The sequence below is a fragment of the Xenia sp. Carnegie-2017 genome, unplaced genomic scaffold (genome assembly GCF_021976095.1).
Source record: "Xenia sp. Carnegie-2017 unplaced genomic scaffold, XeniaSp_v1 HiC_scaffold_20, whole genome shotgun sequence".
NCBI lineage: Eukaryota > Metazoa > Cnidaria > Anthozoa > Malacalcyonacea > Xeniidae > Xenia > Xenia sp. Carnegie-2017.
The window spans coordinates 15916735-15931619 of record NW_025813483.1 but is presented as its reverse complement, the minus strand read 5'-3'; the positions used below and the strand labels follow the sequence as shown (position 1 = coordinate 15931619).

General features: G+C 34.2%; 5 protein-coding genes across 6 annotated transcripts; all 5 read left to right on the top strand.

Annotated features, from left to right (window-relative positions):
* Nucleotides 1–785: 785 nt before the first annotated feature.
* LOC124443345 (cold shock protein 2-like) lies at nt 786–1847 on the top strand. Its single transcript, XM_046993847.1, has 3 exons — nt 786–997; nt 1116–1371; nt 1451–1847. Exons 1-3 carry the CDS (start codon nt 961–963, stop codon nt 1644–1646), a joined length of 489 nt encoding a protein of 162 aa, XP_046849803.1. The 5' UTR covers nt 786–960; the 3' UTR covers nt 1647–1847.
* A 1474-nt stretch (nt 1848–3321) lies between these two features.
* On the top strand, nt 3322–4288 carry LOC124443346 (arf-GAP with dual PH domain-containing protein 2-like). Its single transcript, XM_046993848.1, has 4 exons — nt 3322–3427; nt 3545–3800; nt 3880–4040; nt 4084–4288. The coding sequence occupies exons 1-4, from the start codon at nt 3391–3393 to the stop codon at nt 4107–4109; spliced, it is 480 nt and encodes a 159-aa protein (XP_046849804.1). The 5' UTR covers nt 3322–3390; the 3' UTR covers nt 4110–4288.
* Nucleotides 4289–6067: 1779 nt separating this feature from the next.
* On the top strand, nt 6068–6678 carry LOC124443348 (H/ACA ribonucleoprotein complex subunit 1-like). Its single transcript, XM_046993850.1, has 3 exons — nt 6068–6190; nt 6270–6430; nt 6474–6678. The coding sequence occupies exons 1-3, from the start codon at nt 6126–6128 to the stop codon at nt 6497–6499; spliced, it is 252 nt and encodes an 83-aa protein (XP_046849806.1). The 5' UTR covers nt 6068–6125; the 3' UTR covers nt 6500–6678.
* A 1296-nt stretch (nt 6679–7974) lies between these two features.
* On the top strand, nt 7975–11888 carry LOC124443344 (arf-GAP with dual PH domain-containing protein 2-like). Of its 2 annotated transcripts, none has more exons than XM_046993845.1 (3): nt 7975–8207; nt 10911–11166; nt 11246–11888. In XM_046993845.1, exons 1-3 carry the CDS (start codon nt 8171–8173, stop codon nt 11454–11456), a joined length of 504 nt encoding a protein of 167 aa, XP_046849801.1. In that variant the 5' UTR covers nt 7975–8170; the 3' UTR covers nt 11457–11888. The 2 variants fall into 2 exon arrangements, with proteins under 2 accessions (XP_046849801.1, XP_046849802.1); XM_046993846.1 differs by lacking the exon at nt 7975–8207 and adding an exon at nt 10682–10847.
* A 1362-nt stretch (nt 11889–13250) lies between these two features.
* On the top strand, nt 13251–14336 carry LOC124441776 (pleckstrin homology domain-containing family B member 2-like). The gene is made up of 4 exons (XM_046992243.1): nt 13251–13347; nt 13450–13708; nt 13787–14099; nt 14181–14336. The coding sequence occupies exons 1-4, from the start codon at nt 13311–13313 to the stop codon at nt 14334–14336; spliced, it is 765 nt and encodes a 254-aa protein (XP_046848199.1). The 5' UTR covers nt 13251–13310.
* The last annotated feature ends 549 nt before the right edge of the window (nt 14337–14885 follow it).

Here is a 14885-nt window from a genome sequence, read left to right as displayed (position 1 = left end):
AAACATCATCGGCAAAAAAGACGTAATATTGACTGGGTCTCGGCAAAATGCGTTACTTTACAACACTGACTACAGAAAAGGACTTACGTTATAAATAATAACATGGTAGTGTAGTTAATTAGTTATCAAATTTTCTCTATAGCTGAAGGAGGTTTACAAAGAAGTCCCAAGGAAGTCCAGGAACATTTTACTTACCACTAATTGACCTCGCTACCATAGTGATACTACTTGTAATACTATGATTGCCGAAATATTATAGTCAGCAATATCAGAGCATTTTCAGGCGTTCTTTAGCGAAGGCAAGGTTGTGTTTTTGTAATACTTTGTGGTGATTTTTATTATATCAAGCTCAAAATTCGGGATTGTTTGTTGATATACTAATGCTACGATTAAAGACATCATGCAAAGTCATACTACCACTAATGAATTTTAATAGGGGAATTCTAAATAGGTAAATTAGTTATTAATTTAACCAATAACCTGGTTGATCTACATCTAAAAATATGTAACGATACTCAGGGACGGCGCTGAAACGATATTTGTGGGCGGGGGGAATGTATATTCGGTTGTGGGCAAGCGATTTCTTTTGAAAGTGATTTGGTTTTCTAAAGAAGTAAGTGAGACACAACTGAAAACTTTTAAATAAATTACAATGTAATCCATTACGTTCATAACCCATTATTTTGCCAAAACATCAAAGAGCTTGTTGAAAAAATGTCGAAAAGTCGGAATGATGTAAAAATCATCGAAGAATATTATATTTAGTGATACGAAATAGACTCCTATTGTTCAGAGCACGGGAAACAGTTTAAACAGCTTCAGCGCAATTTTCTTTAAGAAGTTTTAATGTGATTGTTCCTGTTGATATTTTAACAAAGTATTTGAGAATATGACGCATATAAATTGAGAGTTGAGACTAGACAAGCAGTAGATCATCATAAACATTTAAGCTCTAGAAACATGATTGAAGTTAAAGCTGGATATCTTGAGAAATTAAGTGAGTAAGACTGTATGATTTTTTAGACTTGAGTATTCGACTAATTCGAGTTCTAAGTTCTTTGAAATTGAATGTTTAAAGTTTTGATTCTTTTGAAAAGTGAAATGTCATTTCGTAGGTGGTGGGTTAAAACGTGAATGGAAGAAACGATATTTTGTTTTGTATCAAGATGGACACCTTGTGTATTACGATAAACCAGGCAGTGAATATTGTAATTTTGCTTTCAACGTAAAAAGCCGTGAAAGAATAGATTATGGAAATGAGATAAAGAAAAATCTACAGCATAAGTCTCCTGGTAGAGTCCAATGTATGTTTTACATTCGTTCATCAGTAAAGAATTTCTGCCTTCGTGCCGAAAACGAAGAAGAAGCCAGGTGAATAAGTAAATTTTCTTGTTGACACCAAGTGATCAGTTAAAATATATAATTTACAGAAATTATGATCATTTTTTAGAGACTGGGTGCAGGAACTTAATAAAATACCACAAATGGCAATTACATACTCATATTATAGTGGTTCATCGTCAAGAAGCGGGTTTCATACAGGTCATGCGGGTGGTTTCTTTGGTGGATTCTCTGGTGGATATGGAGGTGGATGTGGGGATGGAGGTGGAGGTGGATGTGGAGGTGGGGATGGAGGTGGATGTTAATGATTGTTGTGACTTTGATTAAAATTAAAGAATAAGACTGATATATTTGTGAAATATATACTTTGAATATAAAATTAATCATTAATTTTAGTTTAGCATTCATAGTTCAGTAAACAGTATGTTTGTATTGAATAAAGATTTCCACCAAGGAATGAATTAAGATTTGCAAAGGAAATAAAGAGAATAATAATTTTAAAAAAATATTCTTATTTCATATTAGTTTTTCAGCGTCTTTTTTAAAGATCGTAAAGTTTATAAATTGCTTAGTTGTTTTAAATTGTCATAAAAAGTTTTGATTCATGCTCTGATATTATCAGCCATGCACCATTGTATGGACCGTAGAAATCAATCCATTTGTAAACGATGATACACTGCAAGTATTACCCAAAGGATCCACAACTCTTCATCGACTCTGAGTGTTTCTTGGTTAGTGTTCAATAGTATTCAACAGTAACCCTGCAACTCCAATTGAATTGTGCGATGAATTTCATTTTTTATTACTGAACACAAACGAACAACAAAGAAACAAAACCAAACTCACCAGATTAATAAAGAAACAACACCAGCAAAAAAGACGCAATATTGACTGGGTCTCGGCAAAAGGCGTTACTTAACAACCCTGACTACAGAAAAGGACTTACGTTATAAATAATAGCATGGTAGGGAAGTTAATTAGTTATCAAATTTTCTCTATAGCCGAAGGAGGCTTACAAAGAAGTCCCAAGGAAGTCCAGGAACATTTTACTTACCAATAATTAACCTCGTTACCATAGTGATACTACTTGTAATACTATGATTGCCGAAATGTTTTAGTCAGTGCTTCAAACACTGTCAACAATGTCAGAGTGTTTTCAGGCGTTCTTTAGCAAGGCAAGGTTGTGTTTTTGTAATACTTTGTGGTGATTTTTATTATATCAAGCTCAAAATTCGGGATTGTTTGTTGATATACTAATCTTACGACTAAAGACGTCGTGCAAAGTCATACTACCACTAATGAATTTTAATAGGGGAATCCTAATAGATAAATTAGTTATTAATTTAACCAATAACCTGGTTCATCTACATCTAAAAATATGTAACGATACTCAGAGACGGCGCTGAAACGCTATTTGGGGAGTGTATATTCAGTTGTGGACGAGAGATTTCTTTTGAAAGTGATTTGGTTTTCTAAAGAAGTCAGTGAGACACAACTGGATATATGAATAAACACTCCTCTCCCTCCAATGAATGTTCTAGCGCCTTCCCTGACGATTCTCTAAATATATTTTCCTTTACCTTTGATTATCTGGATTAGAAGGCTGAGATCGTCGCTATGCTCTAATGCCTAGACGTCATAAGATACTAGGCAATAGACGAATGCTTAGTGAAGAAAAACTAACTTTTAAATAATTTACAATTTAATCCATTACGTTCATAACCCATTATTTTGCCAAAACATCAAAGAGCTTGTTGAGAAAACGTCGAAAAGTCGGGATGATGTAAAAATCATCAAAGAATATTATATTTAGTGATACGAAATGGGCTCCTATTGTTCAGAGCACGGGAAACAGTTTAAACAGCTTCAGCGCAATTTTCTTTAAGAAATTTTAATGTGATTGTTCGCATTGAGTTTGTTCGCATTGAAATTTTAATGTGATTGTTCGCATTGTGATTGTTCGCATTGAGTTGAGAATATGACGCATATAAATTGAGAGTTGAGACTAGACAAGCAGTAGATCTTCATAAACATTTAGGTTCTTGAAACATGAACGTCGTTAAAGCTGGATTTCTTGAGAAATTAAGTGAGTATGACTGTATGATTTTTTGACTTAAGTATTCGACTAATTCGAGTTCTAAGTTCTTTGAAATTGAATGTTTAAAGCTTTGATTCTTTTGAAAAGTGAAATGTCATTTCGTAGGTGGTGGGTTAAAACGTGAATGGAAGAAACGATATTTTGTTTTGTATCAAGATGGACACCTTGTGTATTACGATAAACCAGGCAGTGAACATTGTAAGGTTGCTTTCAACGTAAAAAGCCGTAAAAGAATAGATTATGGAAATGAGATAAAGAAAAATCTACAGCATAAGTCTCCTGATAGAGTCCAATGTATGTTTTACATTCGTTCATCAGTAAAGAATTTCTGCCTTCGTGCCGAAAACGAAGAAGAAGCCAGGTGAATAAGTAAATTTTCTTGTTGACACCAAGTGATCAGTTAAAATATATAATTTACAGAAATTATGATCATTTTTTAGAGAATGGGTGCAGGAACTTAATAAAATACCCCAAATGCCAATTACATTTTCGAAGCGTAGGGGTTCATCGTCAAGAAGTGGGTTTCATACAGGTCATGCGGGTGGTTTCTTTGGTGGATTATTTGGTGGATTCTCTGGTGGATATGGAGGTGGAGGTGGATGTGGGGATGGAGGTGGATGTGGAGGTGGGGATGGAGGTGGATGTTAATGATTGTTGTGATTTTGATTGAAATTGAAGAATAAGACTGATGTATTTGTGAAATGTATACTTTGAATATAAAATTAATCATTAATTTTAGTTTAGCATTCATAGTTCAGAAAACAATATGTTTGTATTGAATTAAAATTTCCGCCAAGGAATGAATTAAGATTTTCAAAGAAAATAAAGAGAACAATAATTTTAAAAAAATATTCTTATTTCATATTAGTTTTTTCAGCGTCTTTTTTAAAGATCGTAAAGTGTATAAATTGCTTAGTTGTTTTAAATTGTCATAAAAAGTTTTGATTCATGCTCTGATATTATCAGCCATGCATCATTGTATGGACCGTAGAAATCAGTACATTTGTAAACGATGATACACTGCAAGTATTACCCAAAGGATCCACAACTCTTCAACAACTCTGAGTGTTTCTTGGTTAGTGTTCAATAGTATTCGACTGTAAGCCTGCAACTCCAACTGAATTGTGCGATGAATTTCATTTTTCATTACTGGACACAAACGAACAACAAAGAAACAAAACCAAACTCACCAAATTAATAAAGAAACATCATCGGCAAAAAAGACGTAATATTGACTGGGTCTCGGCAAAATGCGTTACTTTACAACACTGACTACAGAAAAGGACTTACGTTATAAATAATAGCATGGTAGTGAAGTTAATTAGTTATCAAATTTTCTCTATAGCCGAAGGAGGTTTACAAAGAAGTCCCAAGGAAGTCCAGGAACTTTTCACTTACCACTAATTGACCTCGCTACCATAGTGATATTATACTTGTAATACTATGATTGCCGAAATGTTTTAGTCAGCAATATCAGAGTGTTTTCAGGCGTTCTTTAGCGAAGGCAAGGTTGTGTTTTTGTAATACTTTGTGGTGATTTTTATTATATGAAGCTCAAAATTCGGGATTGTTTGTTGATATACTAATGCTACGTTTAAAGACGTCATGCAAAGTCATACTACCACTAATGAATTTTAATAGGGGATTTCTAACTAGGTAAATTAGTTATTAATTTAACCAATAACCTGGTTGATCTACATCTAAAAATATGTAACGATACTCAGGGACGGCGCTGAAACGCTATTTGTGGGGGGGAATGTATATTCAGTTGTGGGCGAGCGATTTCTTTTGAAAGTGATTTGGTTTTCTAAAGAAGTCAGTAGGACACAACTGAATATATGAATAAACACTCCCCTCCCTCCAATGAATGTTCTAGCGCCTTCCCTGACGATTCTCTCAAAATATTTTCATTTACCTTTGATTATCTGGATTAGGACGGCTGAGATCGTCGCTATGCTCTAATGCCTTGACGTCATAAGATACTAGGCAATAGACGAAGGCTTAGTGAAGAAAAACTAACTTTTAAAAAATTTACAATTTAATCCATTACGTTCATAACGCATTATTTTGCCAAAACATCGAAGAGCTTGTTGAGAAAATGTCGAAAAGTCGGGATGTAAAAATCATCAAAGAATGTTATATTTAGTGATACGAAATGGGCTTCTATTGTTCAGAGCACGGGAAACAGTTTAAACAGCTTCAGCGCAATTTTCTTTAAGAAGTTTTAATGTGATTGTTCCTGTTGATATTTTAACAAAGTAGTTGAGAATATGACGCATATAAATTGAGAGTTGAGACTAGACAAGCAGTAGATCTTCATAAACATTTAGGTTCTTGAAACATGAACGTCGTTAAAGCTGGATTTCTTGAGAAATTAAGTGAGTATGACTGTATGATTTTTTTGACTTAAGTATTCGACTAATTCGAGTTCTAAGTTCTTTGAAATTGAATGTTTAAAGCTTTGATTCTTTTGAAAAGTGAAATGTCATTTCATAGGTGGTGGGTTAAAACGTGAATGGAAGAAACGATATTTTGTTTTGTATCAAGATGGACACCTTGTGTATTACGATAAACCAGGCAGTGAACATTGTAAGGTTGCTTTCAACGTAAAAGCCGTAAAAGAATAGATTATGGAAATGAGATAAAGAAAAATCTACAGCATAAGTCTCCTGATAGAGTCCAATGTATGTTTTACATTCGTTCATCAGTAAAGAATTTCTGCCTTCGTGCCGAAAACGAAGAAGAAGCCAGGTGAATAAGTAAATTTTCTTGTTGACACCAAGTGATCAGTTATAATATATAATTTACAGAAATTATGATCATTTTTTAGAGAATGGGTGCAGGAACTTAATAAAATACCCCAAATGCCAATTACATTTTCGAAGCGTAGGGGTTCATCGTCAAGAAGTGGGTTTCATACAGGTCATGCGGGTGGTTTCTTTGGTGGATTATTTGGTGGATTCTCTGGTGGATATGGAGGTGGAGGTGGATGTGGGGATGGAGGTGGATGTGGAGGTGGGGATGGAGGTGGATGTTAATGATTGTTGTGATTTTGATTGAAATTGAAGAATAAGACTGATGTATTTGTGAAATGTATACTTTGAATATAAAATTAATCATTAATTTTAGTTTAGCATTCATAGTTCAGAAAACAATATGTTTGTATTGAATTAAAATTTCCGCCAAGGAATGAATTAAGATTTTCAAAGAAAATAAAGAGAACAATAATTTTAAAAAAATATTCTTATTTCATATTAGTTTTTTCAGCGTCTTTTTTAAAGATCGTAAAGTGTATAAATTGCTTAGTTGTTTTAAATTGTCATAAAAAGTTTTGATTCATGCTCTGATATTATCAGCCATGCACCATTGTATGGACCGTAGAAATCAGTACATTTGTAAACGATGATACACTGGAAGTATTACCCACAGGATCCACAACTCTTCATCAACTCTGAGTGTTTCTTGGTTAGTGTTCAATAGTATTCGACTGTAAGCCTGCAACTCCAACTGAATTGTGCGATGAATTTCATTTTTCATTACTGGACACAAACGAACAACAAAGAAACAAAACCAAACTCACCAAATTAATAAAGAAACATCATCGGCAAAAAAGACGTAATATTGACTGGGTCTCGGCAAAATGCGTTACTTTACAACACTGACTACAGAAAAGGACTTACGTTATAAATAATAGCATGGTAGTGAAGTTAATTAGTTATCAAATTTTCTCTATAGCCGAAGGAGGTTTACAAAGAAGTCCCAAGGAAGTCCAGGAACTTTTCACTTACCACTAATTGACCTCGCTACCATAGTGATATTATACTTGTAATACTATGATTGCCGAAATGTTTTAGTCAGCAATATCAGAGTGTTTTCAGGCGTTCTGTAGCGAAGGCAAGGTTGTGTTTTTGTAATACTTTGTGGTGATTTTTATTATATCAAGCTCAAAATTCGGGATTGTTTGTTGATATACTAATGCTACAATTAAAGACATCATGCGAAGTCATACTACCACTAATGAATTTTGATATGGGAATTCTAAGTAGGTAAATTAGTTATTAATTTAACCAATAACCTGGTTTATCTACATCTAAAAATATGTAACGATACTCAGGGACGGCGCTGAAACGCTATTTGTGGGGAATGTATATTCAGTTGTGGGCGAGCGATTTCTTTTGAAAGTGATTTGGTTTTCTAAAGAAGTCAGTGAGACACAACTGAATATATGAATAAACACTCCCCTCCCTCCAATTAATGTTCTAGCGCCTTCCCTGACGATTCTCTCAATACATTTTCATTTACCTTTGATTATCTGGATTAGGACGGCTGAGATCGTCGCTATGCTCTAATGCCTTGACGTCATAAGATACTAGGCAATAGACGAAGGCTTAGTGAAGAAAAACTAACTTTTAAAAAATTTACAATTTAATCCATTACGTTCATAACGCATTATTTTGCCAAAACATCGAAGAGCTTGTTGAGAAAATGTCGAAAAGTCGGGATGATGTAAAAATCATCAAAGAATGTTATATTTAGTGATACGAAATGGGCTTCTATTGTTCAGAGCACGGGAAACAGTTTAAACAGCTTCAGCGCAATTTTCTTTAAGAAGTTTTAATGTGATTGTTCCTGTTGATATTTTAACAAAGTAGTTGAGAATATGACGCATATAAATCGAGAGTTGAGACTAGACAAGCAGTAGATCTTCATAAACATTTAAGCTCTTGAAACATGAATGTCGTTAAAGCTGGATTTCTTGAGAAATTAAGTGAGTAGGACTGTATGATTTTTTTGACTTGAGTATTCGAGCTCTTTAAAATTGAATGTTTAAAGTTTTGATTCTTTTGAAATGTCATTTCGTAGGTGGTGGGTTAGTACGTGAATGGAAGAAACGATATTTTATTTTGTGTCAAGATGGACTCCTTTTGTATTGCGACAAACCAGACAGTGAATATTGTGATGTTGCTTGCAACGTACAAAGCCGTGAAAGAATAGATTATGGAAATGAGATAAAGAAAAATCTACAGCATAAGTCTCCTGGTAGAGTCCAATGTATGTTTTACATTCGTTCATTAGTAAAGAATTTCTGCCTTCGTGCCGAAAACGAAGAAGAAGCCAGGTGAATAAGTAAATTTTCTTGTTGACACCAAGTGATTAGTTATAATATATAATTTACAGAAATTATGATCATTTTTTAGAGAATGGGTGCAGAAACTTAATGAAATACCGCAAATTCCATTTACACATTCAAGTCATAGGGGTTCATCGTCAAGAAGCGGGCGTGTTACAGGTCATACGGGAGGTTTCTTTGGTGGATTTTCTGGTGGATATGGAGATGGAGGTGGATGTGGATATGGAGGTGGATGTGGGGATGGAGGTGGATGTTAATGATTGTGATTTTGATTAAAATTGAAGAATAAGACTGATGTATTTGTGAAATGTATACTTTGAATATAAAATTAATCATTAATTTTAGTTTAGCATTCATAGTTCAGTAAACAGTATGTTTGTATTGAATTAAGATTTCCACCAAGGAATGAATTAAGATTTGCAAAGGAAATAAAGAGAATAATAATTTTAAAAAAATATTCTTATTTCATATTAGTTTTTCAGCGTCTTTTTTGAAGATCGTAAAGTTTATAAATTGCTTAGTTGTTTTAAATTGTCATAAAAAATTTTGATTCATGCTCTGATATTATCGGCCATGCATCATTGTATGGACCGTAGAGATCAATACATTTGTAAACGATGATACACTGCGAGTATTACCCACAGGATCCACAACTCTTCATCAACTCTGAGTGTTTCTTGGTTAGTGTTCAATAGTATTCGACTGTAAGCCTGCAACTCCAATTGAATTGTGCGATGAATTTCATTTTTCATTACTGAACACAAACGAACAACAACGAAACAAGAAAAACCAATGAACAAAACTAACCACACTAAACAGAACATCACCGCCCCTCCCCATGCCTTCTCTCCACACGCTCCCGCCGGCAAACAAGACAAAACAATGACTGGGAAATGGTCATCAGCAAAATGCATTACTTACAAGTTACAACACTGACTACAGAAAACGACCTATGTTTGAAAGTTAATACACCAACCAAGAAAAAAAAAGCATTAACCTCGTGACAAAAATTCCCGGCATTTTACATTCAACTTAAAGATCAATATCTCTAATAAAAGAGCAAATGAAGAGCGTTTACCTCTATAAACTAATTTAACAACACACAGAAGATACCTCAGAGCCTTTCTGTACCAAGAATAACATGATGTTTTAACCAGATAATAGTTTCAAGGGGTCCACTGCAATGTAGCAGACAACGCTGACCTTATGTCAGTAGTTCAACAATAACTTAGTAGCTTGGATTTAAATTCAACTTTTAAAAGCCTGACGGCCCTGACCCTAATCCTAAACACAAACCTAACTATAACCATAACCTTAACCATTACCCCATAACCATAACCATAACCATAACCATAACCATGACCATAACCATAACCATAACCATAACCATAACCATAACCATAACCATAACCATAACCATAACCATAACCATAACCATAGCCCAAACCATAACCATGACCATAACCATAACCATAACCATAACCATAACCATAACCATAACCATAACCATAACCATAACCATAGCCCAAACCATAACCATGACCATAACCATAACCATAACCATAACCATAACCATAACCATAACCATAACCATAGCCCAAACCATAACCATAACCATAACCATAACCATAACCATAACCATAACCATAACCATAACCATAACCATAACCATAACCATAACCATAACCATAACCATAACCATAACCATAACCATAACCATGACCATGACCATAACCATAACCATAACCATAACCATAACCATAACCATAACCATAACCATAACCATAACCATAACCATAACCATAACCATAACCATAACCATAACCATAACCATAACCACAACCATAACCATAACCATAACCATAACCATAACTATAACCATAACCACAACCATAACCATAACCATAACCATAACCTTAACCATAAACCATAACCATAACCATAACCACAACCATAACCATAACCATAACCATAAACCATATTCACTTTGTGACTTCTACGATTTTTCGTTTTCGTTCGTTAAAGATTGAAACGGCGTTTTGCTGAAAAAGTGTTGTTTTTAATTGGCATTTTCCATGTTCCCACTATTCACTGTTATACAGTGTATGCCCTTATACCCATAGTCTTCATGGTCACCGGAAATTGGCCTCTGGTATCCGGTGTCAAGCCTCTATGGTTCAACATACAGGTGTCGCTAAACTGGACAAAATTGAATTTTACGAAATATGAGTTCTTGAAACATGGAAGTCGTTAAAGCTGGATTTCTTGAGGAACTAAGTGAGTAGGACTGTATTATTTCATTGACCGAGTATTCGAGTTTTTTAAAACGTCATTTTATAGGTGGTGTGTTAAAACGTGAATGGAAGAAACGATATTTTATTTTGTGTCAAGATGGACTCCTTTTGTATTGCGACAAACCGGACAGTGAATATTGTGATGTTGCTTTCAACGTAAAAAATCGTCAAAGAATAGATTATGGAAATGAGATGAAGAAAAATCTACAGCATAAGTCTCCTGGTAGAGTCCAATGTATGTTTTACATTCGTTCATCAGTAAAAAAGTTCTGTCTTCGTGCCGAAAACGAACAAGATGCCAGGTGAAGAAGTAAATTTTCTTGTTGACACCAAGTGATTAGTTATAATATATAATTTACAGAAATTATGATAATTTTTTAGAGACTGGGTGCAGAAACTTAATGAAATACCCCAAATGCCAATTACACATTCAAGTCGTAGGGGTTCATGGTCAAGAAGCGGGCTTGACACAGGTCATACGGGTGGTTTCTTTGGTGGTTTCTTTGGTGGATTCTTTGATGGAGATGGGGGTGATTGTGATGGGGGTGATTGTGATGGGGGTGATTGTGATGGGGGTGATTGTGGAGATTGAAGTGGAGGTGGATTTTAACGATTGTTGTGATTTTGATTGAAATTGAATGCTATTAATCATTAATTTTAGCTTAGCTATAATAGTTAGTAAATAGCATGTTTGTATTGAATTATGCCTTCCATAATAGAATGTTTTAAGATGGACATAAACTGAAGGTTATAATACTTGGGTTTCATTACTAATTGACTCTACACCGTATTGTTTGCTGATATACAATACTCCATGGAGGCAAATCCTGGTTTATTTAGTGATTTATGTTTTGTTAACTGTATTATTTTTGTTATTATTAATCTGTTGAGATTTCCCTAAAATGAGAGTATCAGATCTATTTAAAGTTTGTAAGTAAAAATGGAATTTTGAAGCTATAACTATACTATATTTACATGGATAAAATAAGATATTTAAATACATTATATACGAACTTATAAACTATTCAAAAGCATGTTCTGCTTTAGTTGTTTCTTGAAAAGGGCAAAACTACTTATGTATTTAAATTTATCATCAAGTTCATTGTATAATTTTGTTCCTCAAAATTTAAATCTTCTCTGGCCAGAATTTACAAACTGGTGGAATTGACGTTATTCACAAACGGGTGGAAACTTTCTTACTGATGATATATGTTGGTTGTTGGAGCCATTTCATTAAGGAATTAATATTTAATAAGTCCCTTTATTGTTAATGTTCTTTCCCAGGAAGCCATCAAAGATTTTTTAATGAGGAGTTATGTGGTCATGTTTATGTGCGCTGGTTATTCTTGCTGCAAAGTGTTGGACTATTTGTAATTTTTTTTATCTATGACAGTGCTTCTATATGATCAATTTTAAAGTATCTTCATCAAAACAACCTTTAATATGTAAATTTGGCATAGTTTTGACATACATATGCTAACAACTTTGTGACACGTTCTATGTGCATGTTTATCGTAAGATAGTACTAAGTCAGGACTTTGCCAAGATTACGAGCAGAAGATCGATGCGCACAGATTTCCTTCGACAAAAAAGGATAATTGGTTTAATTTTTACACTTTGTTGTAATTGTCTCGTACAATTATCATAAACTTGGTTTTACCAGGATTGAATAAAAGTTTATGCTCGCATAAAAGTTTATTGTTCATTTTAACGTTTGACGTAAAGAAGTGGCGAACATAAGCAGAGATGCAGACTAGAAATCAATATGCGTACAAAACAACTAGCGTGTGGTAATGCTGCTTTGGGCCATCAGGAAAATTAAACTCTCCGCCAAGGCTGGAGCTGTTATAAGCTGGCGAAAAAAAAGTCCAAGAACTGTAAACCTTTCGAAGTTTCAGGGCATGTGTTCAGTCGATAGTTCAGCAGAAGTATTCCCTGTGAGTGATTTTTATTTTTGAGTCTTGACATTTTTATTTGAGAAAGTATTCTTAATTTCTTATGTCATATTAATGTAACAGAGTCTTTTTTGGGGAATCGTAAAATTCATATTTTACTTAGTTGTGTATCATTAAAAGTTGTGATTTCACTCACTCCATATCATGTGTGGGGAGATAAGTGCACGGACGGAAGACGCTTCAGCGGAATTTTTTATTTACAATTTTAAAAATTGTTTTAGAAGACCAAATACCGTGATGAATGGTCAAAATGATAACGTAATAGTTCTGCTAATGTTAGGAAAAAGTTAAACAGTTCTTTTAAGAACTATTACGTTGTTATTTTGACCATTATTCACCATGGTATTTGCTTGTTTTAAAACAATTTTTAAATTTGTCATCACGACAACGTCTTTACAATTTTTAATTGCGACGATTCTATGGCAATTCCTGTCGACATGAAAATATGACGCATTTGACTTATGACAAGATCTTGATAAACTCTTGAATTCATGGCTACAGTAAAAGCTGGATTTCTTGAGAAATTAAGTGAGCATGACTTTATGATTTTATTGACTTGAGCCTTCGAGCTCTTTAAAATTGAATGTTTAAAGTTTTGATTCTTTTGAAAAATGAAATGTCATTTCGTAGGTGGTGTGTTAAAACGTGAATGGAAGAAACGATATTTTGTTTTGTATCAAGATGGACACCTTGTGTATTACGATAAACCAGGCAGCGAACACTGTAATGGTACAATAAACATCATAAAGAACTGTCAAAGAATAGATTATGGAAACGAAGTTGAGTATGACTTGCAGCAAAAGTCTCCTGGTAGAGTCCAATGTATGTTTTACATTCGTTCATCAGTAAAAAATTTCTGTCTTCGTGCAGAAAACGAACAAGATGCCAGGTGAATAAGTAAATTTTCTTGTTGACACCAAATGATTAGTTTTATATATAATTTATAGAAATTATGATCATTTTTTAGAGATTGGGTGCAAAAATTAAATAAAATGTGCCAAATGACGGTAACATATGTTACAACAATGAACACATACCCAAGCAGCCAATCCTATGGTGTGCCACCATATTCAGCTCCTACATATTCCCCACCCATAGCAACACCATTTGGTGCTCATCCTGGTGGCATGCCTCAACCATATTATGTTGTATATCCCAGCCAAACAAATTCATATAGTCAGCCAATGGGACCTCAACCACCACCAATGTATTATGGTCAGTATCCAGCTTATCAAATTTACCCTCAACATGGTTATCTGGTGCAACAACAAGCATATCAGGTTAGAATAGTTTTTAAACAGTGGTATTTCTTAAAATTTGTATTAAAGCTTCCATTAGATTACTTTTTTTAATTTCGACAGAGAGGCAACCAAAGGCGTGGGGGCTTATCATCAAGAAGGGGGCTACTAGCTGGTGCTACAGGTGGTCTTTTTGGATTTGGATTGGGTCGAGCATTTGGTGGATTTGGAGGTGGTGATGGAGGTGGGGGTGGTGATGGAGGTGGAGGTGGATGTTAATGATTGTTGTGATTTCAACTGATATTGAAGAATAAGACTGAAGAATATAGTATTAATCATTACTTTTATCTCAGCATTCATAGTCCAGTAAACAGTATGTTTGTATTGAATTATGCTTCAAAGAAAGTTTTAAGATGGCAATAAACTGAAGGTATAATACACAGGAATGTGTTGTTAACTTTATTACACTTTAGAAGGTTGTTTACGTTTTCTCAAAACAACATGTCTTTACAAGGCATCGTTTGCTGATGTGATGTAGGTCCTTAGAGGCAAATCCATATCTACAAAAAATCCAAATACGCGCAGAACAAAAAGTGTGTGTGGTAATGGGTCATCCTGGAGCTTATGCCTTCCTCAAGTTTGGAGCTGTTGTAAGGAGGTGAAAAAAAGTCCAAGGTCCGTAAACCATTCGGAGTGTGAGAACATACATTTGCTCGATTGTTCAGCGATAGAAGTAGTAATTACTCGTCCTGTTGGTGATTTTTAATTTTGATATTTTTATTTGAAAAAATATTCTTACTATTACTAGTTTTTCATGATCTTTTAGAG

What these genes read in the sequence shown, in the direction of transcription:
- LOC124443345 (XM_046993847.1), top strand. Translation starts at nt 961, where the DNA reads ATGATTGAAGTTAAAGCTGGATATCTTGAGAAATTAA. An exon ending in TGGATATCTTGAGAAATTAA is followed by an intron (nt 998 to 1,115) that starts GTGAGTAAGACT and finishes GTCATTTCGTAG; the next exon opens with GTGGTGGGTTAAAACGTGAA. An exon ending in GAAAACGAAGAAGAAGCCAG is followed by an intron (nt 1,372 to 1,450) that starts GTGAATAAGTAA and finishes ATCATTTTTTAG; the next exon opens with AGACTGGGTGCAGGAACTTA.
- LOC124443346 (XM_046993848.1), top strand. Translation starts at nt 3,391, where the DNA reads ATGAACGTCGTTAAAGCTGGATTTCTTGAGAAATTAA. An exon ending in GAAAACGAAGAAGAAGCCAG is followed by an intron (nt 3,801 to 3,879) that starts GTGAATAAGTAA and finishes ATCATTTTTTAG; the next exon opens with AGAATGGGTGCAGGAACTTA. An exon ending in ATATGGAGGTGGAGGTGGAT is followed by an intron (nt 4,041 to 4,083) that starts GTGGGGATGGAG and finishes TGGAGGTGGATG; the next exon opens with TTAATGATTGTTGTGATTTT.
- LOC124443348 (XM_046993850.1), top strand. Translation starts at nt 6,126, where the DNA reads ATGTTTTACATTCGTTCATCAGTAAAGAATTTCTGCCTTCGTGCCGAA. An exon ending in GAAAACGAAGAAGAAGCCAG is followed by an intron (nt 6,191 to 6,269) that starts GTGAATAAGTAA and finishes ATCATTTTTTAG; the next exon opens with AGAATGGGTGCAGGAACTTA. An exon ending in ATATGGAGGTGGAGGTGGAT is followed by an intron (nt 6,431 to 6,473) that starts GTGGGGATGGAG and finishes TGGAGGTGGATG; the next exon opens with TTAATGATTGTTGTGATTTT.
- LOC124443344 (XM_046993845.1), top strand. Translation starts at nt 8,171, where the DNA reads ATGAATGTCGTTAAAGCTGGATTTCTTGAGAAATTAA. An exon ending in TGGATTTCTTGAGAAATTAA is followed by an intron (nt 8,208 to 10,910) that starts GTGAGTAGGACT and finishes GTCATTTTATAG; the next exon opens with GTGGTGTGTTAAAACGTGAA. An exon ending in GAAAACGAACAAGATGCCAG is followed by an intron (nt 11,167 to 11,245) that starts GTGAAGAAGTAA and finishes ATAATTTTTTAG; the next exon opens with AGACTGGGTGCAGAAACTTA.
- LOC124441776 (XM_046992243.1), top strand. Translation starts at nt 13,311, where the DNA reads ATGGCTACAGTAAAAGCTGGATTTCTTGAGAAATTAA. An exon ending in GAAAACGAACAAGATGCCAG is followed by an intron (nt 13,709 to 13,786) that starts GTGAATAAGTAA and finishes ATCATTTTTTAG; the next exon opens with AGATTGGGTGCAAAAATTAA. An exon ending in TGCAACAACAAGCATATCAG is followed by an intron (nt 14,100 to 14,180) that starts GTTAGAATAGTT and finishes TAATTTCGACAG; the next exon opens with AGAGGCAACCAAAGGCGTGG.